The 21085-nt window shown below is 45.1% G+C and overlaps 1 protein-coding gene across 7 annotated transcripts in view; it reads left to right on the top strand.

Annotated features, from left to right (window-relative positions):
• The window catches only part of AUH (AU RNA binding methylglutaconyl-CoA hydratase), a 358169-nt gene that overhangs the window by 51224 nt on the left and 285860 nt on the right, over positions 1 to 21085 (top strand). For 6 of the 7 annotated variants that reach the window (XM_032595623.1, XM_032595621.1, XM_030294246.1 and 3 more), the window contains 2 exons: positions 15827 to 15919; positions 17488 to 17544. The exons of the other annotated variant lie outside the window; for it this stretch is intronic. In XM_032595623.1, the coding sequence (XP_032451514.1) occupies positions 15827 to 15919; positions 17488 to 17544 (150 nt within the window). The remainder of the gene's footprint in view (positions 1 to 15826; positions 15920 to 17487; positions 17545 to 21085) is intronic. 7 annotated transcript variants of the gene reach the window in all.

The following is a 21085-nucleotide window of genomic DNA, read 5'->3' as shown; positions in this document are numbered from 1 at the left end:
GAAGTTTTTTCTCAAAAGTAGTATATAGCTTTCTGTGAAGCGTAGTGGCTGATTTATCGTGGCTTCATAATACTCTCTGAGGTCAGATGCAGAGCCTTTAAATATGAATAACATTTTATGAAACGTTAAAGTGTTGTATTTGTCACTTCATGCGTTTAATTGTTCTGTTCTTGTTAATTACATAACCCATTACACTAAGGGCTGTGCTCCGTAAAGGTATAAATAAATACCTGTAAAGGTATACATAAATCCAGTTGTAACTCCCTAGCATCCCATTTTAAGATGGAGAGATTGAGTAATGAATGCAAACGGGTATGCATAAATTCCACATATGTTCCTTTTAAGCTTTGCATTTGATTTAGAAGCATCTGATACTTACAAAAAAATCCAGAGGTGATTGATTTTTTAAAAAATGTTTATTTCTGTGGCGTGTGTGTGTGTGTGTGTGTGAGAGAGAGAGAGAGAGAGAGAGAGAGAGAGCGCGTGCGCATGAGCATGAGCAGGGAGGGGCAGAGAGAGAGGAAAAGAGAGGATCCCAAGCAGGCTTCATGCTCAGCACAGAGCCCGATGTGGGGCTTGATCTCACAACCTTGAAATCACGACCTGAGCTGAAGTCAAGAGTCAGACACTCAACAGACTGAGCCACCCAGGTGCCCCGTTGATTGATTTTTTTTGTTAGAGTTTGGTAATTTACCATCATTTGACAGTTCAGAGCTTTTTCAAATACTTAATTTGTGTTTTACTTGATCTGAAATAAAGCTTATTTTGAAAATAATTAGTGCCACAATGAGTTATCACATACAATTTGAAAGATTATGCACTTAGTATATATTTTTGCTGTCCCCTGATTATTTGACTTTTATTTAATTATTTATTTATTTTAAATGTTTATTTTTGAGAAAGAGAGCAGAGAGGGGCAGAGAGAGAGAGAGAGAGAGAGAGAGAGAGAGAGAGAAAGGGGGGGGGATCCTAAGCAGGCTCCAGGCTCTGCGCTGGCAGCACAGAGCCCCACGCGGGGACCCAAACTCACAAAGCGTGAGATCATGACCTGAGCCGAAGTCGGACATTTAACTGACTGAGCCACTCAGGCGCCCTTGACTTTTATTTTAGATGTGTTAAGAATTGTTTAGTAAAGAACATTTTTAAAGTTTGCAGAATTATTTGTCAGTCTGCCCTGTTGACCCGAAATGTGTGTGTTCATTATGCTTTTTTCCTTTGTTTGAAGTCAAGGAGATTTAAAAAAAAATTTTTTTTTAATGTTTTTTTAAAAATTTATTTTTGGAGGAGTGAGAGAGATAGAGCATGAACGGGGGAGGAGCAGAGAGAAAGGGAGACACAGTATTCAAAGCAGGCCCCAGGCTCTGAGCTGTCAGCATAGAGCCCGATGCAGGGCTCAAACTCACGAACTGTGAGATCATGACCTGAGCTGAAGTCGGACGCTCAACCGACTGAGCCACCCAGGCGCCCCAAGGAGATTTTTGAAATAAGGAGTTAATTTTGTTAAATTGGATGCAATCTAGCTGTAGTTTACATTTCTCCCCCCCCCCCACCCAGTTTGATGTAATAACTAGAAATTGAAAGTGCGAAATTACGGTATGCGGAGGACTGACAGCACGCTCTAGTTGAATGTACTTAGTTTTCCAAATGGTAACTTCCAGATCTCACTTTCCAGTTTCTTTATCCTTTGGCCAGGAATGATGGAAAACAGTAAAATGAGACAGTATCCAGGAGCCTGTTGTTTTTCCTCAGAAGTGCTAACATCCCCCGCCTATTGTGTCATAGTTTCAGATAGAGCTGCACTTCCCTTTGCAACTTAGGATCTCTGTCCTTTTGTCTGTGGGATTTTACTGCCTTTGCTGACTTTCACTGGGTGTTAATCATGTTATGATTTTGGATGGCCGTGTGGAAATTATACTGTTTTGCTAAATATAGCCAAAGAAATGTGCTTATCAACCAAGCTCTGTCACTTTAAAATATTACCCTGGAATATTCTAGAATTTTGCAAGACCAAAAAGGGAAATCACTTTAATTCTTTTTTGGCTTTTTTATGTTTGTTAGCTTTTAATTCCATGAGGAGTATCTGAATGTGTGTTTAATGTGAAAATTTGGAACTTTTTAAAGCAGCTTTCCTCCATTATCTTTCTGTCCACCCAGGTTATTATTGCTAATTCCCTGACTTAGTATTTTAATTAATATTTAATTATTTTAATATTTTTAGACCTTTCCTTGGCCCTTGTGTGAATATATATTTGTATACATGCATTGATACATACATTATATGCAAGTATATATGTGAAAATAACCACATAAACAAGTTTTCTATTTTTTAATTTTATTTTTGGAAATTAATAATTCCCTAGGAATTCATCCATTTCATCGAGACTTTGAAATGCATTGGTATAATGTCATTCATAACATTCTCTTACTGCTTAATTATCTGAAGAGTCAACAGTGATTGTCCTCTTTTCTCCTGGCTTTGCTTACTGGTGTCCTCTTTCCGTTTTCTTTGGTCGGTCCCTGAAGAGCCTTAGCAGTTTTTGTGGTGCATTTCAGAAATCTTTTTTGGGCCTTAGTAATCCCGTGTATTGTTTCTGTTTTATTAACTTCCACCCTCATTTTTATTACCCTTTTGCCTTCTGGTTAGATTTGCTGCTTTCTTTTAACCTCATTAAGATGGGTGTTGGTTTCCCATATTTTCTGCCATGGAGGCACGTATCAGACGTTCTCACTGCACCTGTACGCACCCTCTTCCATCTGGCCACCTGCCTGTTCCTCCTCACCCCTCTCTGAATGGTGTCCTGTCACCACAGACAGGGCCACTGATTTTTCCTAAGCTGTACCTAACTCGGTGCACACATTGAGGTTTTTTTATTTCATTGAAATACTTTCCGGTTCTTTTAGAAATTATTAAGTCCCTTTTTATAGTTCACAGTGTCATGCTTGGCTTCATGTCTTGATATGAGAATCAGTGTTTGAAGATTGTGGATCTCAAGTTTGGATGGGTATTTTCTTATGGTTTCTTTCTACTGGTTCTTACCACATCTTGTATCCTTTTTTTCCTCCCCTTCCCCTTCCCCTTCCCCTTCCCCTTCCCCTTCCCCTTCCCTTCCCCTTCCCCTTTCCCTTTCCCTTTCCCTTTCGTTTCTTTCCTTTCTTTCATGTTTGTTTCGAGAGAGATTGTGAGCTGGGGGAGGGGCAGAGAGGGAGAGAGAATCCCAAGCAGGCCCTGCACTATCAGCACAGAGCCTGATATGAGATCGTGACCTGAGCCAAAACCAAGAACGGAAGCTCACCCCACTGAGCCACCCAGGTGTCCCCTGTCTTGTTTTCTTGGTTATCCGTTGGCTGAGTGGTAGAGATTGTATTTGAAAAATTCTGGGAATATTTGGAGTCTAGTTTTCTCCAATGCGGAATTTTTTATCACTGTACTTTAAAAAATTGTTTTCTTGTATTATTTGCTAGAGACATGCCATAATGCATATAATTATTTTTTTCTGATGGGCATTTAGGTAGTTTTTCGTTTTTTACTATGACAAACAGCAGTGCAGAAAGTATACATATCATTATGGGATCTGAGGGAGCTTTAATAAATAGAAATCCTCCTTCTCTCTAAGGTTTGAAATAAATTGAAAAATAAAATGTAGAAAAAGGGGCAAACTATTCCCTTAATTACTGATGTGAGCTCAGTTGAAGTTTGTGGCCTTAGATCTGTTGATGAGGGGATTGGCCTATTTGGATCTGCCACGTTGGGTGGGCGTCGCCGTCACAGCTAGGCTGGGTGGGCACCGGCTGCCTCCTGCACCAGTTGGCCCAGCACCCACATTGCACAACACTGCAAAGCAGGGTGCTTTGCACGTAGGCATATGGAGGAGAACCCGTGTTCTGGGAAAGAAGAAGGAGCTGAGCTAAGGATAAGCCCATTTTGTATTTTTAACATTCATCCACTTGAATAAATAAAAAATTTGTTGGGGTAGAAGGAATTGGGGGCCAGAGTTACAGGGGCATGGGACCCGCTTCTGCCATGCTGTACATAGGTAGCACCTGGGGGAGGAGGAGAACGTCTGTACCGCCCTCTGCACTGGACACGCTCCGTCGGGAAAAGTGGCCTTGTCGGAGGGTTGCCTGTGCAGGTGGGTGGCTGGAGCCTGTGCTTCTGCTGGGTAGATCCTCACTGGGGCCCCACTCTCTGCTGAGCTCCTAAGTGGGAAAGAGAGTGTGCCTTCGGGCCATCTTTATTTTCTATCCCCGGCTAGCTAGTATTTTTGTTGTAATTTTCTAGTTCAGTTACTACATAATGGTCGGAGAACGGCTGTAATATTTGTGCTGTTTTGAATTTGTCTATTGCGTTTGTGCTTCGTGGACGCTGCTGTGTTGGTGTGTAGATATTTTATTGCTCCTAGATCTTTGTTGTCGCCTCCTCCTTCATCAAGTTTACACAGTGCTGCTTCTTTGCCCATTTAAAATGCTGTCTTTACTTAGTAAGATTATGAGATGTTTTCTTTGTACTTGACTCGGAGATATACCATACGTGTCCTTCAAATTAAAAATAAATTCTGTTTTCTCTTTTGCTTTAGATGTTTCTCTAGTGTTCTGCTTATAATTGGGTTTTGCTCTGTGATCGGTTTGGAGTCTTTTCCTTACTAGTTGATCACATCTTTTTTAAATGTATTGATATGTTTCGTGTTTATGTCTGTCATGGTTTTTTATGCCTTCTGATTTTGGTGGCTTTACGTTTAAAAATCATACTAAATATGCTATGTAGTTTTTGTTTGTTTTTTGTTCTGTTTGTGGGTTTATTCTAATAATGGGAAAGGGTTGTTTTTTGGACCACCTGGTTATTTTTATTATAACTTTACATAGTGTACTTGATCCTTTCCTTTGGAAAGTTCTGTTGACGTCTTGCTATGAGCAGTTCCAGAACTGGTATATTTCCAGTTTAAATTCCTCCCTCCCCATTGCCCTGAACAACTTATTCATGGGTGTGTCTCCTCAGGCAAGGGAAAGGAGGAAAAGCAAACTGTTGGGATTATATCAAAACAAAAAGCTTTTGCACAGCGAAGGAAATCATTGATAAAACAAAAAGGCAACCTAGTGAATGGGTGGACATATTTGCAGTTGATATGTCTGATATGGAGTTAATATCCAAAATATATGAATAACTTCTGTGACCCAACACCAGAAAAGCAATCTGATTAGAAAATGGGCAGAAGGTCTGAATAGACAGTGTTCCAAAGAAGACACCCAGATGGTAAACAGACGCCCAAAAGATGCCCCACACCGCTCAGCATCAGGGAAATGCCGATCAAAGCACCATGAGATGTCACTGCACACGTGTCAGGACGGCTGGTATGAAAGAGGCAAGAAGTAATGGGTTTTGGTCAGGATGTGGTGAAAAATCCTTGTGCACTGTTGGCGGGATTGTAAATTAGTGCAGCCAGTATGGAAAACAGTGTGGAGGTGCCTCAAAAAGTTGAAAACAGAACTACCGTATGATCCAGCAGTCCCCCTACTGGGTATTTACCCAAAGAAAACAGAAACATGAATATATCTGCCGCCCTGTTTGTTGCAACATTATTCACACCAGCCAAGACGTGGAAACAACCCAATTGTCCATCAGTAGATGGATGGATAAAGAAGATGTGTTGTGTATATGCTATATGCCCCCCCCCCCCCCCGCACACAGACACACACGAATATTACTCAGCCATAGAAAAGAAGGAGGTCTTGCCGTTTGCAGCAACATGAATAGACATGCAGGCTGTGATGCTAAGTGAGATAAGTCAGACGGAGAAAGATAAATGCCATATGATTTCGCTTATATGTGGAATCTAAAAAATCAAATGAACAAACAAGCAAACAAAAAACTGGATGCTTAAACACACACATTTAAATATTAAATACAAGAATAAACTGAGGTTGTTGGAGGGTGGGAGTGGGTAAAATAGATGAAGGGATCAAGAGGTACAAGCTTTGGGTTGTGAGTGAGTCGTGGAGATGAAGCGTACAGCGTAGGGAACGGTAATACCGCAATAACGTCGTGTGGTGACAGGTGGTGAGAGCACTTAGCGGGTGAGCACTGAGTGACGGACAGGGCCGTCGAAGTGCTGTGTTGTATACCTGAAGCTAATATAACATGGTGTGTCAGTTGTATTTCGATTAAAACAAAATTCTTCCCTTTTACTTTTCTCATCATGTTTCTTAGTGTTTTCTTTATAATTTTAAATTGACTCATATCCGTGTTACCTCATTTGTCAAATTTGAATTATCTCCATATAAATATAAATACGAATAACTGACCCCTGTTTATAAAAGATCAGGAAACTGGTATAGTTTCTTGCATTGGATTTATCATTTTCATATTGTTCACGTCCTAGATTTTTAACAAAGAGGTCTGTTGAGGAATAACCAACATATAGTAAGTTGCACGTGTTAACACGTACAGTCTGTTGACTCTGACCTGTGGAAACATCACCACAAATCAAGATGGTGAACATGGCCATCACCCCTAGAAGTTTCTTCATGGCCTCCAGCGATCCCTTTCTCCTGCCCCTGCCCCTTCCCTGCCTGTCCCCACATAACCACTGAGCTGTTTTCCATCACTAGAGACTAGTTTCCATTTGCAGACGTTTTCATAAATGGAGCACAGGATGTATTCATTTGCCAGTTGTCTTTCAGCATATTTTTGGAGTCATCGATGTTTTGCACGGGTCAGTCAGTAGTTGGTTCCTTTTTATTGCCTAGCCGGTGGATGTACCACATACAGCTGCTAGACGTCTGTGTGTAAGCCTTTACCGCCTTTACTGTTACGAGTCTTACCCAAAGAGTTTGGTTCTCCGTGCTTCCTCCGTCCACGTAGGGGTCGGCAGGCCATCCTGCGGGATGGTGAGCTGGTGAGGCTCCCTGTGGGTTAGCTGGGTATCCAGAGCTCCGCTTGTGGCTCTCGTTAACGGCGCAACTGCTGGTCGGGTAGTTGTGGGCTGGGACCTGGGCTTCTCCATTTCCACAGGCTTCCAGGGGATGCTAATGCTGTTGGGCCACACTGCTTTGCAAAGCAAGGACACAGGGCCTGAGACTTTGCGAAGCAAGGCAGGAATGGCGTATTTTTTCCTACCAGGTAAACGTAGACTACTTCTAGAGTTAGGTTTTCATCAGAAATGGAAAAAACTACATTTGTCAGGCAACATTTCACGTGCCGAGAAGTCTTTCTTTTCTTTTCCATCGCAGTGAACACCCGGAGTAGCGGTGGACAGTGGAGGTTCCCGTCCGGTTATGTTGAGTACAATCTTCCAGACGGGGCTGGCGGGGAGTGTGGGGGCCTTGACCTCGCTGCTGTCTCTTCTCTGTGTTGCCCCGGGGCGGCTTTATTTGATTGGGAATTTGGGGAGGAAGGGGTGATCTGGTGCTGGCCTTCTCTGATAACCTGCAGTCAGGCTCTCGGACGGTCCGGGTCGGAAGTTTGCAGGGAAGTCTCAGGTCAGAGTCCTGCTCCAGCCAGCTGACCGTTGCCTTGCACCCGGTGCCCTTGGTTGCCTTGGTCGGGCTGCGTGGACTGCACGTTGCTCTAGGGCTCCCGGAGTTCACAGGGCTCCGAGCAGGTGTGCTGCTCAGACTTCACCGGGGTGTCGGCATTTCCCTTCCTTCAGCTTCCTGGTCCCCGGGTCCTTGAGGAAGGACGGAAGGTGGCCTCGCAGTGCAGAATCCTTCCCCACGGGCTCGGGGTGCAGGCCGTGAGAACTGGTGAAGGGCAAGTGCCTGGAGTCAGGCCATCTGTGCTCCAGCGGTGGCCGTTCCCCGCAAGTAACGGCAGTTCCTCTGCCCCATGTCCCCGTTGGTGGTGAGGGTCATAACGGTTCTGATGTCATGAGGCTGGCCGGAGGCTTCAGTAATATTTGTCGGGTGATTAAGACAGTGCCTGCATGGAGTAAGCACTTTCTCGCACCTGCTAGATCTGTAGGTAGCTAGATGGGAAATGGCGAAGGCAGGTACATAAGAGGTTGGCCTAGAAGCATCCAGGATCTTCCCTTAGATTGTACAGCGAGCGCTCCCTGACGCCCGGGCACGGTGGCTCCCATGTACAGGCCTCCCCCCCCCCCCCCGCCCCCCTCCCACCGTGGGGCACACAGCCCCCTGACCCCTGCCCCCCCGCTGTGGGGCACACAGGCCCAGCACCTGCAGGCTTGGGCAGGAGCGGTTTTGTGTCTGTGGTTCCTTGGAAATGTGATGATGGGAAGGGGGGAGGGCACTTTTGGCTGAAGGTGAAAGTTGGAGTTGGAGTTAGTGATAGTAGGAATTTATTATAATTTTCAGTTAACCTTGACTTTATTTTTAATTTTTTTTGGAATGATTTCAATGAAGTCAGATTTCATGTATATTATGTGGGCATTTCTTTTGAAATATTGGATGTCTCTGTTTTATATAAGAACCGTATTTAAAAATCGTGACTGACACTAGCATTTTCCCTTCATAATCGGATTATTTTTTTCTGGAAACATTTGGAAATTTCCGTCACCTGTGCTACCTCTCTCAGAGCTGAAAGTAGGCCTTCGCTGCTCCTTCCCCTCATTTGTGGTCTCCCGACTCGAGTGGCCCCCGTCATCGGGTGTCCTCCTGCAGGCCACTGAGGTAGGCCAGAGCCTTCCTGGGCACCTCCTTTATTTTTCTCTTAAAATAGCAGAGCTTTAATTGTTTGCTTTAATTACATTTTTAGGAGCATTTCAAAGGATTGCTATCTTCTTTGTCACACCTGGCCCGTTTCCTGTACTGAACTCAAAATAGCGTCTGAGCCTGTAGGTTGCGTCACGTCGGGTCACGGGGTCTCGCCTTTGCAGTTGGCCGGGGCCTCCGCTCCTGGCCGTCCAGCGTCGTCCAGACACACGCTGCCGTCACACGCTGCCATTGCCGTACTGCTCAGTTCTGTGAGGTGGGGAGTTGGGCCTTCTGCAGTGTCTCGGCGAGTCCACTGAGATTATGAAGTGCTCCCAAGCAGAAAAAGTACTGGATGTAAAAACAAGCGTATGAGGTAACCGTGAAACTAGTGTGCGCTTGGGGCTGACTCATCTTTTCCTGAAGAAAATTTGCTAAGAGAAACGTCTCTCAGGGAAAGATTAGGATTATGTAAAATTGAAGATTTTTTTAAAAATTTAATTAAAAAAAGTTTTTTTAATTGAAGTGTAGTTGACACACTAGAACTTCAGAATTTATAATCTCGTCAAACGGTTGAAATTCAGTTACTCATCGAAAGCTAATTAAGCTGTTCTGCTTGAATAATTCTTTAGTGGGAAAAACTTTATAGACTGCTTTATATAATGCTAGTTTATGTTGATCAGCCTTTGAAAGTAGCAGGTAATTTACCTGTTTAATGATTTGAGTGTGCTAATACTCTATTTTCCTTGTTCTTGTTTTGCATAAGGACCTGACGTTTCTTGTCATTTTATCTTCTATATTTCACATAAGATGTGATGTTCAAAACTTACAGCCCCTTGAGAAAATTTCTGAGGTTTTTAACTATCAAATTCGAAAATAATTTGCATCGTATCCAAAGAGTATAAGCATGTAGGGAAAGTATTTATTCTACCTTCAGAATTAAGAATACATGAGCACGAGACTCATTTCAGCACCACCCCCCCCCCCCCCCCGCCCCCCGGATCCACAGTCAGCACATTTATTTATTTCTCCTTAGTTCTTACCTGTTACTCCAGGTCAGGAGGAACCAGAAACCTGCCTGTTGCTCCGCCCTCTCCCCCATCATTTTATTTTCTCGACATAATGTTTATGGCACCTCTTACGACGCGAGGGAGGGTATATTGACTAATCCGTTTTGTTTGTGTTTTTACCTGCATTACCTCTTTTCTTCTTCTTAATGACATTTCATCCTTCCAAAAAAATGATAGCTTTTTAACTTTCTTTGGCTACGTGTGATTTTTAAGGATGATCTTTCTTTGAGAATATTCACTAATAAAAATGTAGAGCAAAGCCTTGCCAAGTCTCTCCGGGGCTGCCGTCCCTGATGCGGTGTTGAGGACATTGCAGATGGCCAGGAGTCATAATCTTGCTGCATGCTTCCTGTTGTGCTCCAGGGCTTGTGAAGTTGTGGAATATTACTTTTGGAATTTGTGGGCAATTTATTCCTTCGACCCCTCTACTCAGTCTACATTTTCAGCGCACGGTTTGATGAGAAGAAAAATGCCTCTTTGCATATGAATCTGTTCCTAATTTGGGAGGGTGTCTAAAGACTATGAGACAACCTCCGTTAGCTAAGAGTTGGAATTCTCAGGAACTGGAGCTCAGTAGTGCGTATATTGCAGACCTGGGTTTGATTCCTTTAAACTCACCTTTGTCGTTTCTGTCTCTGACGAGTCGGCTTCCCACAGGTAGCCGGTGAGTGCCTGTGGCATTTTCTTGTGGCCAGGAGGGGACACGGCCACTTCTTCTCTCTCCTGGTCAGGAACCTTTGCAGCTTTTCTTTTCCGTGGAGCTCCCTCGGGCTACATGTCTTCATGTTATGTCTTTAAAGTACTGAGTGAAAGAAGGAGATGAAAAAAAGCCAAGTAGGGAGACTACGGGGCGGCATGCGCTAGAGACAGAAGAGGCGGTCCCAGAGTAGAAGGAAGAATGTCATCGACCGGCATCGGTGCGACGTGAATGTCCGTTCCAGAACGGGCGGTAGGGTGGTAAGTGCTCTGATGGACAAGCGGGTACGAGCCCCCTGGAGTGCAAAGGAAGGGGCTGTGAGCAGTGCCTGGCACGGCCCGTCGTTGTGGGCTGGGCGTTCAGGGCACAGGGCAGCTTGTCAGCAGGTACGGCTGGGACAGCTTCTGCAGGTGCTGTAAGTAGGTTGGGGCCAGAACGTGGACTGTGTGCCTGAGGCTGGAGAAGAGGTCGGGCTGGTGGACAGAACCTCGTTTATCGGGTGTCTTCTGTACCTTGCTAATTGTTTTCTCCGTTTTTATCCCGCGTGTGGAACGAATCATTGTACAGTTCTGAAGCGGGTAGCGTGACGGCGTTTGCCGTTTAGAACGATTATACTGCAAGAAATAGGGAAGATGCACAGGAAGGGGCCAGCCAGTCGCAGGCCCAGACGTACGCCGGTGAGAAACGAGGGGACCCAGAACTCCGGCTGCAGGAAAGGGGGGAACTTGGAGATTTGTGAGCTGTGGAAAGGAGGCCTTCCGTGACGACTTCTGGGTGTCTGTCTGGGGGAAGTTGGTGGATGGAAGTACTGCCAGGTGTGAGAGAGAATCTGGAAGAAGGATTGACAAGCTGGCTTGAACACGATAAAGCGTTCAAGTGGAGATGTCCCAACAGGCAGGTGCTTACAGAGATGCAGTTGAGACTGAAGTTTGGGTTTGAGAGGGACATCTGGCCATCATTGGTGTTGTAGGTGGTGAAGGTTACGGGTGGGAATGAGACCTCCTGGGGAGCTTCTGTTGAGAGGGAAAGAAGGCTGAGGAATAACCAGAAGGTGAAGGAAAGACAGGAGAGTTGACAGGGACTCGCCAGGCAGTCGAAGAGAGGAACTCACGGAGGAGTGCCCAGCACGAATGCCCGATCATCGGAGACAGTAGGTTTAATAGGGACCAGATAGCGCCCACTGGTTGCAGGACAGCCGCACAGTGTCACTGGCAAGCAAAAGCAAGAGCAGGTTTGGAGAGACCAGGGGGCGGGGGGTGGGGGACTGAGGCTCTGCGGTGGGGGCGAGGGACGGTGGGGGCATCATTTACTGTCCTTCCTCGGGAAGCTGGTCCTAGAAGGACGTGAGCCGAGGCCGGAAGGAGGCCCAGGGAAAGGTTCTGATGGCAGAGACGGGAGACTGGGGAGGCGGGAGACTAGAGGAATCTAGAAATACCCGAGGCCTGTAGGAAGAAAGGATTGAGGGCCGAGTAGCAAAAACTCCGTTTGGCTTGTCGTGACTTGAGGTGACCTTGGAGCCACTCAGATTAGCTTTCTGTTATATTCTTGATCGATGTTTATTTGTTTGTGGTTTTTTTTTTTTTTTGGTCAGACAAAATTAACTGGATCCTGGTTTTCCATTAAATTCATTTCCCGACTGTAGACCCTGACGTGGCTGGCTGTTTCTTTTGTCACCGAGTGTGCTGTGAAGTACACTCTGGGGAGCACGTGTGAATCTGGCCTGGCCTCTCACACCCTCACTTCCCCCCAGAATGCGTAGACAGGTACAGACAGGTGGAGCGCACCTGTTCCACAGCCCCGTCCATCCCTGCGCTCCCGGGAACACTCTGGTCTTCCGTGGCAGCCTGGGAATGGGCCCCGTCCCGGCCTGGTCACCCTTTGCTCTTAAAATAAAGCCGATAAATTCCCCCATGTGTGAATAACACTCCGTGGACTTCAACAAGTTTGTGTATTTTAAAAGGAGTCAGAGAATGAACCTCTCTGACTGGAATTTCCTATTTCAGAATACCTGCGGAAGAGAGGTTTTGAGGGATGCTACTCTCTGTGTGTCTATTTACTTCCTTGCTTCCTTCCTTACGTTTTATTTATTTTTAAAAACCGAGGTAGAATTGATATATAACATCATGTAAGTTTAAGGTATGTACGTGTTTCTGTGTTTGCATGTTACGGTATGACTGTCCCTGTAGCAGCAGCCAGGACACGTGATTATTATTTCTTATTCGTCGTCAGAGCAGTAAGAGACGTACCACGTTCTGTTTATACCATAAGAAGTTTGGCCGGCCTCGCTTCACATTCCCATCGTCAAAATTAATAAGGAGTCTGCTTCGCAGAATAATTAACCAGTCAGTTTTTGAACCAGTTATGAAAGAGTTCTGTACAGAAGCCTCCTGAAAGTAATACTCGGGGCCAGAGAAAGTCTAGTTTTTTTTTTTTTTTTTAATTTTTTTTCAACGTTTTTTATTTATTTTTGGGACAGAGAGAGACAGAGCATGAAGGGGGGAGGGGCAGAGAGAGAGAGGGAGACACAGAATTGGAAACAGGCTCCAGGCTCTGAGCCATCAGCCCAGAGCCTGACGCGGGGCTCGAACTCACGGACCGCAAGATCGTGACCTGGCTGAAGTCGGACGCTTAACCGACTGCGCCACCCAGGCGCCTCGAGAAAGTCTAGTTTTGAGCTCTGTGGCTGGCTGACGGCTCCCCAGCTGTGCTTCTGGGCAGGGTCTCGGAACTGAGAGCCTCTTCCGTGTGAGCGTGCCCGTTGGTGGAGCTGGTCCTTTCCTAGCTGCCCAGTTGTGCTCTCTCCTCGGCGGGAGAGGTGCCCGGTGCCCCAGCCGCACCCACACAGCCGCTGCCTGCTGTGAAAGGCTTTGGAGTTTGGTTTTCTTTATGGTGTAATTATTTTTAAAATTTTATTTAAATCCAAGCTAGTTGACATAGTGTAATAATGATTTCAGAAATGTAACTTAGTGATTCATTGCTTACATACGGAACCCAGTGCTCGTCACAAGTGATGCCCATCCCCCCACCCTCCCTCCAGCAACCCTCAGTTTGTTCTCTGTGTTTAAGAGTCTCTTATGGTTTGCCTCCTTCTTTCTTTTTATTTTTCCTCCCCTTTCCTTATGTTCAGCTGTTTTGTTTCTTAAATTCCACACATGAGTGAAATCATATATTTATCTTTCTCTGACTTCCTTCACTTGGCATAATACACTCTAGTTCCATCCACATTATTGCAGATGGCAAGATTTCATTCTTTTTGACCGCTGAGTAATATTCCGTTGTGTATGTATGTATGTATGTATGTATGTATGTGTGTGTAATATACATTGTGTATGTGTGTGTGTGTGTGTGTACGTATATATACGTATACACACCACATCTTATTTAATATCCATTCATCAGTTGATGAACATTTGGGCTCTTTCCATGCTTTGGAAACAGTGCTGCTATAAACATTGGGGTGTATGTGCCCCTTTGAATCAACATCTTTGTATCCTTTGGGTAAATCCCTAGCAGTGCTATTGCTGGGTCATAGGGTAGTTCTATTTTTAATTTTTTGAGGAACCTCCACACTGTCTTCCAGAGCGGCTGCACCAGTTTGCATTCACATCAACAGCGCAAGAGGGTTCCTCTTTCTCCACATCCTCGCCAACATCTATTGTTCCTGAGTTGTTAATTTTAGCCATTCTGACAGGTGTGAGGCGGTATCTGATGGTGGTTTTGATTTGTATTTCCCTGATGATGAGTGAGTTGAGCATCTTTTCATGTGTCTGGATATCATGTGTTAGCCATCTGGATATCTTCTTTTAAAAAGTGTCTATTCATGTCTTTTGTCCAATTCTTCACTGGATTATTTCCTTTTGGGTGTGGAGTTTTATAAGTTCTTCATAGATTTTGGAAACTAACCCTTTATCTGATAATGTCATTTGCAGGTATCTTTTCCCATTCGTCAGTTGCCTTTTAGTTTTGTTGATCGTTTCCTTCACCATGCAGAAGGTTTGTATCTTGATGAGGGCCCAATGATTCATTTTTGCTTTGGTTTCCCTTACCTCTGGAGAAATGTCTAGCAAGAAGTTGCTGCGGCCAAGGGCAAAGAGTTTTTGCCTGCTTTCTCCTTGAGGATTTTGATGGTTTCCTGTCTCACGTTTAGGTCTTCCATCCATTTTCAGTTTATTTTTGTGTATGGTATAAGATATTGGTCTAGGTTCATTCTTCTGCATGTTACTGTCCAGTTTCCCAACACCATTTGCTGAAGAGACCATCTTTTTTTCTGTTGGACATTCTTTCCTGCTTTGTCAAAGATTAGTTGGCCATGCATTTGTGGGTCCATTTCTGGGTTCTCTATTTTGTTCCATTGATCCGAGTGTCTGTTTTTGTGCCAGTACCATGCTGTCTTGATGATTACGGCTTTGTAATACAGCTGGAAGTCTGGGATTGTGATGCCACTAGCTTTGGTTTTCTGTTTTAACATTACTTTGGCTATTCAGAGTGTTTTCTGGTTCCGTACTAGTTTTAGAATTGTTTGTTCTAGCTCTCTGAAGACTGCTGGTGTCATTTTGATAGGGATTGCATTGAATATGTAGATTGCTTGGGGAAGTATCGACATTTTAACGGTATTTGTTCTTCCAGTCTGTGAGCGTGGAATGTTTTTCCATTTCTTTGTGTCTTCTTCAGTTTCTTTCATAAGCTTTCTGTAGTTTCCAGAGTACAGATCTTTTACATCTTTGGTTAGGTTTATTCCTAGGTATTTTATGGTTTTCGGTGCAATTGTAAATGGGATCAATTCCTTGATTTCTCTTTTTTTGCTTCTTCGTTATTGGTGTATAGAAATGCCACAGGTTTATGTACTTTGATTTTATATCCTGTGACTTTATTGAATCCGTCTATCAGTTCTGACAGTTTTTTGGTGGAGTCTTTGGGGTTTTCCACGTAGAGAATCATGTTGTCTGCGAAGAGTGAGAGTTTGACTTCCTCCTGGCCGATTTGAATGGAGAGGCATGTTACTGCTGAATGAGACTGTCATTCTGAGTACCAGGGTAGTTCTTGAAGGATTAGAAATTTCGCAGTCACACCTAAGTCATTTTGAATAGGAGTGTGTATGAACCGAGCATCTCATAAAAGACTCCAGGCTCTAAGATTACAGCCAGAACTGTGATTGTGTTAATTCGACAACAAGTATTTAGGAAAGTATTTCTGTAATATGGGAGGAGTTAAGATATTAGTGCATATCTATATGGTGGAACTCTCTACGTCAGTGCATGGTTTTGAAGAATCATGATGAGGGAAATGACTCTTTTGTTAAAGGCAAAAGGGATGCAAAGTTCTCTGGACAGTATCCCAGTTAAAAACAAGTAACATAGATTGCATCGTAAGGTGACGATCTTCCTGAAGAAACATAACCTCTTTCCTTCTATTTCAGCTAATCTTCCAGTGCCGACGATTGCAGCAATAGATGGACTTGCTCTCGGGGGGGGCCTTGAGCTGGCCCTAGCATGTGACATACGTGTAGCAGGTGAGAATTAATCCTGGCGGTTATCTTCAGATAATTCCAAGTGATGTGTTCTGTTCTTTTCCTCTCGTTGAGTAGAGCATTTAGAAAAAGTCACCCATTGGGCTTAAGGGAGTGTTGAAGATTCCCAGTTAAGGAAACAGTCTGGTCCAGTCTCTTGTTAGTCTCGGCCGGGGAGGGGACAGCCGGAATTGGGCAGGCGGACCTGAATTTGAACCGCAGGGCCTGCCCCGCTCAGAGCCGTCGGCTCCTCTACAGTGGGGGACCAGCAGGGGCTGTGGTGGAGATCGGGTGAGCTGACGTGCGGCACGTGCCCGGCCCCAGCACTTACCTCTGGTTCGCTGCGTCATGACAGCTTCGCCTCCCTGAGGTCCCCTTCTCGCTCGGTCTCCTGAAGGCTGGATGAGGTGATCATGAAAATGACAGGGAAAACAATTAATGCTGACCGAGTGCTGAATGTTGACCCTCATACTAGTCTCGGCACTTGACCTGCATTAAGTCGCTCAGTCGGCCAAATGGCGCTGTGCGAAGGGTGCTTCGGTCCCTGCGGAGGCTCGGGCCCGGAGAGGAGACGCAGCGCGCCCGGGGTCAGTGACCGAGCTGGGACGCCAACCCAGGCGCTCCCGTGCCGGCGCCGTCACGCCTGATGTCCTGCCAGAGCCCTGGAGACTGCTGCCGCCAGACGGTCACTTCGGGGTGACGGACAGGGGCCCCAGGCCCAAGGACCGGGCGAAGCAGGCAGCAGATACATGTCACCGACCTCTCCTGGCTCCTGCTGTCACTGCTGAAGCAGCTGCCTGTTGAAAGTAGTGTCAATATGATGATGTTTTTTGTAAGTTTCGACTGCTGATTGGAGTTGGTAGCTGCTGGTCCCCGTGGACTTTCCCCTTCGGATCCCTAATTGTCTCAAATCCTGAGTTTTAAATGGAGAAGCTGAAGTCCATGAAACCCGTTTCTGAAAGGGTGCAGATTCTGGGAATTAGGATAAGGGAAGTGGTCCAAGTATGTTTGGATACGCAAATAAATAATTAAGATGTGTTAGAGTAGTCGTGAAAGCAAAATGCGGAAAGAGGAACCCTGCCTGGCTGTCAGAACAGTCAAACCATTTGTCAGAAGTGACTGGAGATTTGGTCCTGAAAAGGTGCCGTATCTGGTGTGATGTATTAAGCTGTTTGGCTTCGAGGACTCTCAGGCAGCCGAAGGATGTTCCTGCTTGTCAGAAGCCTCTCTCCTCGTCCTCAATCGTTAGCGGGGTCTAAGCCTTCAAACGTGACTTGGCAGCATCCGGTCAAATTATGTAGTCATAGCCCTGGCCTTTCCGCATCAAAAATTAATTCGCTGCCGAGCAGTTTTTAACAGAAAAGGTTATGTGAACCTCTTAATATATTTATCATTTAGAGTGTTTACCTATTTCCGTAACCAAATGCCTTCTGAAGTGACTTTTTAAAAGATTTGTGACACGAGTTTAATTAGTAAACAGAGTACGTGTAGCTTATTTTACTAACTTCTTCAAGTCATAATGTTTGAATATATGATCCGGATGTTACTTAATTTTCTTCCTTCCTTTTCAGCTTCCTCTGCGAAAATGGGCTTGGTTGAAACAAAGTTGGCAATTATTCCCGGTGGAGGTATGAATTGTTCACACCCATCTTGATTTCTTCTCAACAACAGGGCATAAGGCCAAAATACGTTAATTGAAGAGGCAACATTTTGGATAAAGGGACTAACGCTGTACCGTTTGCTTTAGTAGCGAAGTCCCCGTTCGCCATGTGCTCTTTTAGCTTAGGTAGACGGGAAGATGGCGGGTGTGTTGGCCGTTGCTGTCTGCTTGCGGGGTCTCCCGTGCTTTTCTGTACAGTTTCTTAATTTTTCAATTATTGCATCGGTCACATTAGTCTTGGAGATTGCACTGATAATTTGAAACTTCGTGTGGGTATATGAACGTACGTGTCCTCAGAGAGGCGCCCGCACGGACCCCGTCGGAGGGGCGGCGGGGATACCCAGGCTTCGTGCCAGCTTTTCTGAGTTTCCCTGCAGCAGGGCAAAGGTTGGGGTCAGTCGATGGCCTGAATTTGGAGCTGAGGTGTTTCTTCTTTTTTTGTAAAGTTTATTTATTTTGAGAGGTAGAGAGCGAGTGAGTGGGGGAGAGAGAGGGAGAGAGAATCCCAAGCAGCCTCCGTGCTTAGCACAGAGCCCGACGCGGGGCCGCATCTCCCGAACCGTGAGATCACGACCTAAGCCAGACGCTTAAGAGTCGGACGCTTAACTGCCTGAGCCACCCAGGCTCCCCAAGGTGTTTCTCCTGTCACTGCAGAAAAAGATAGGTGAACTGCTTCTTTTGGGAGACTCACTGAAGAAAGTAATTTTTCCGACAATGATAATGAAATCTCGCATCACCCAGTAAGTCGGAAATTTTGGTTCTTTTGTCTGATGAGAGAACTTGGAGCTGTTCCTGTCTCGTGAAGTCGCTCTCTGAGAATGTAGACCTCATTTGAGATGTGCGTGTCGGTGATTTAACAGTATGTGAATGAGATAACAGTAACGGTGTAAAAATTAAAAGCATCGTTTGAGTAGTCATGTTTGTACCTGAATAGATGAAAACTGTGTGTTAAACCTTATACGTATAAGAGTATACTGATTAGGTGTATAAGTAGGAATTAAAACACAATTCAGTGAAAGTGGTGACCAGTAGGTCAATGTGTCAGACTCATTAGAAGGTTTCCACCTCGGTAACCCATGAAAATGCTATTCTTGTAGCATTTAAATACCTACCTGTTCCACCAGGCCAGTCTTTTCCACAGTGACTAATGAAAACACTCACAAAAGGATTTATATGGAAATGGATCCAATTGAAAAGGATTATCAGATAACTAATACTGGAAATAAAAGATTTAGAGAAAGGATGATATGTTTCTAAAGTTCTTTTAAGAAGCATGCATTTATTGCTAACTAGGCTACAACCAGCCCTAGAAAGATAGTAACTATAGGGGAGCGGTGACCCCCCCAGAGACAGGTCAGCGTGGGACCTGTGAATGTGACCTTATTTGGAAAAGGGGTCTTTGCAGACAAGGATCTTGAGATGACCTCAGTCTGGATTATCTGAATGAACCTAAAAACTACTAACAAGTGTCCTTACAAGAAGAGAAGAGAGGGGCGCCTGGGTGGCGCAGTCGGTTAAGCGTCCGACTTCAGCCAGGTCACGATCTTGCGGTCCGTGAGTTCGAGCCCCGCGTCAGGCTCTGGGCTGATGGCTCAGAGCCCGGAGCCTGTTTCCGATTCTGTGTCTCCCTCTCTCTCTGCCCCTCCCCCGTTCATGCTCTGTCTCTCTCTGTCCCAAAAATAAATAAACGTTGAAAAAAAAAATTAAAAAAAAAAAACAAAAAAACAAGAAGAGAAGAGAGAGGAGAAGCGGGAGGGCCGCCTGGAGACAGAGGTGGGAGGGAGGCGCTTGCGAGGGCAGAAAGCCCAGGACCGCTGGCTGCCACAGGACGCCGGGATGTCCTTCCTCCAAGCCGTCCGGAGGAGGCCAGCGCCTGGATGTAGACTCCTGTCCCCTAGAGCTGTGAGGGAAGACCGTTTCTGTGGTTAGAAGCCAGCGAGTTTGTGATCGTTTGTTACAGCAGCACCTATAGACCAACACGGTGGTGTCTGATGTTTCTGTTAGAGGGTGGGAGGAATGTGAACTCGGTAACGTACTTTCTATCTGTCGTGTCTTGGAGAGGAAATATTTTGTGTTCAGACCCCAAGAAGGTCGAACGGTTGCACCAGAGCACCCTTGGGATGGGTTAGACCCAGGAAGCCTGATCACCGTGGCATTGGTGCCTTCCGTCGGCACTCACACACGTCTGTGTCTTTTGAGGGTTAGAAAGGAGCGTTTTCTTCCCGGCACACTCAAGTTCCTTAGGGTCCTCCTCAGTCGGGGCCTGTGAATTAGGACCCACTTATTGCTAATTTGATTTGATTTGGACTGTGTATCCTCATGGTTACAAGTATTTCTAAAATTTTTATTAAATGAATTTGTGTGGCATAAAAGTCAGAATGCTTGAAGATTTTCTTGTCTGTTTATAAAGGATAGCTTTCTGTCTCTTTCTTTTCTCCTGAGTCTGAGGGAATGTATTTCAGTTGCTTAATATAATGAAGCTTTCAGGTTGGTAGCTCGGCATGTAAGGCTGTGCAGCATCGCCTGGCCCGTGTAGCATAGAACTCCACGGCGGCCACGTTCACGTTGACGTGAAACAGATGCAGGCACTGGTTCACTTGTGCGTTCGCGTTACGGTCACTAAAGCTCCCTACATCATGCCTATTTTTGATTCGTGTTTTATTTTATTTTATTTTTTAACATTTTATTTATTTTTTGAGAGAGAGAGACAGAGAGACAGAGCATGAGGGGGGAAGAGCAGAGAGAGAGGGAGACACAGAATCGGAAGCAGGCTCCAGGCTCTGAGCTGTCAGCACAGAGCCCGACGCGGGGCTCAAACTCACAAACCGTGAGATCATGAGCTTAACTGACTGAGCCACCCAGGGGCCCCTGGCTTTGCTTTTTCAATTCAGGATCCAGTTAAATGTCAAACCTGTTGCATTTGGTTGGATATATTGGCGGGGGGGGGGGGGGGGGGGTTTGTTTTTTAAATCTAGACAAGCCTTCCATTTCTTTGTTTTTTATAACAATTTTTTTTTTTTTTTTTAAGAATTTAGGCAAATTATGTTACTGACATTTGCACATTCTGGATTTGACTGAGTCATTTCCTCAACTTTAGATCTAGGTTAAAATATTTTGCCAAGAATACTCAACGGGCCATGCTCTGCTTTTCATTTTCATTTTATTTGATGGCACTTGATATTGGGTTATCCCACTTTGGGTGACAGTAATTTTGATCATTTGGTTCACATGGTGACTAACATTCTTTTCTTAGAAACTTTTCAGGAAAAGAATGCTTAATAATTCCTACTGGCATTGACCATTCCCTACATTAAAAAAGAGAGAAGGAAATTAGAGCACTCAGGTGTCCTGGGAACAGGCGAGGGGTAGAGGACATCACTGGTCGCCTGGCCGCAAGCTGTGTTTCCCAGTAAGGCAGTCTCTTGGCATGGTTACCAGGAACCGTATTTAAGGTGTGTCTGTGAAGTAATGCGGATTTTTAGATCCTGCGTGCGTGTTGTCCTGAACGC

Source organism: Lynx canadensis, chromosome D4, assembly GCF_007474595.2.
Source record: "Lynx canadensis isolate LIC74 chromosome D4, mLynCan4.pri.v2, whole genome shotgun sequence".
NCBI lineage: Eukaryota > Metazoa > Chordata > Mammalia > Carnivora > Felidae > Lynx > Lynx canadensis.
Note: the sequence above shows the minus strand (reverse complement) of the source record. Positions and strands in the feature narration are given on the sequence as shown.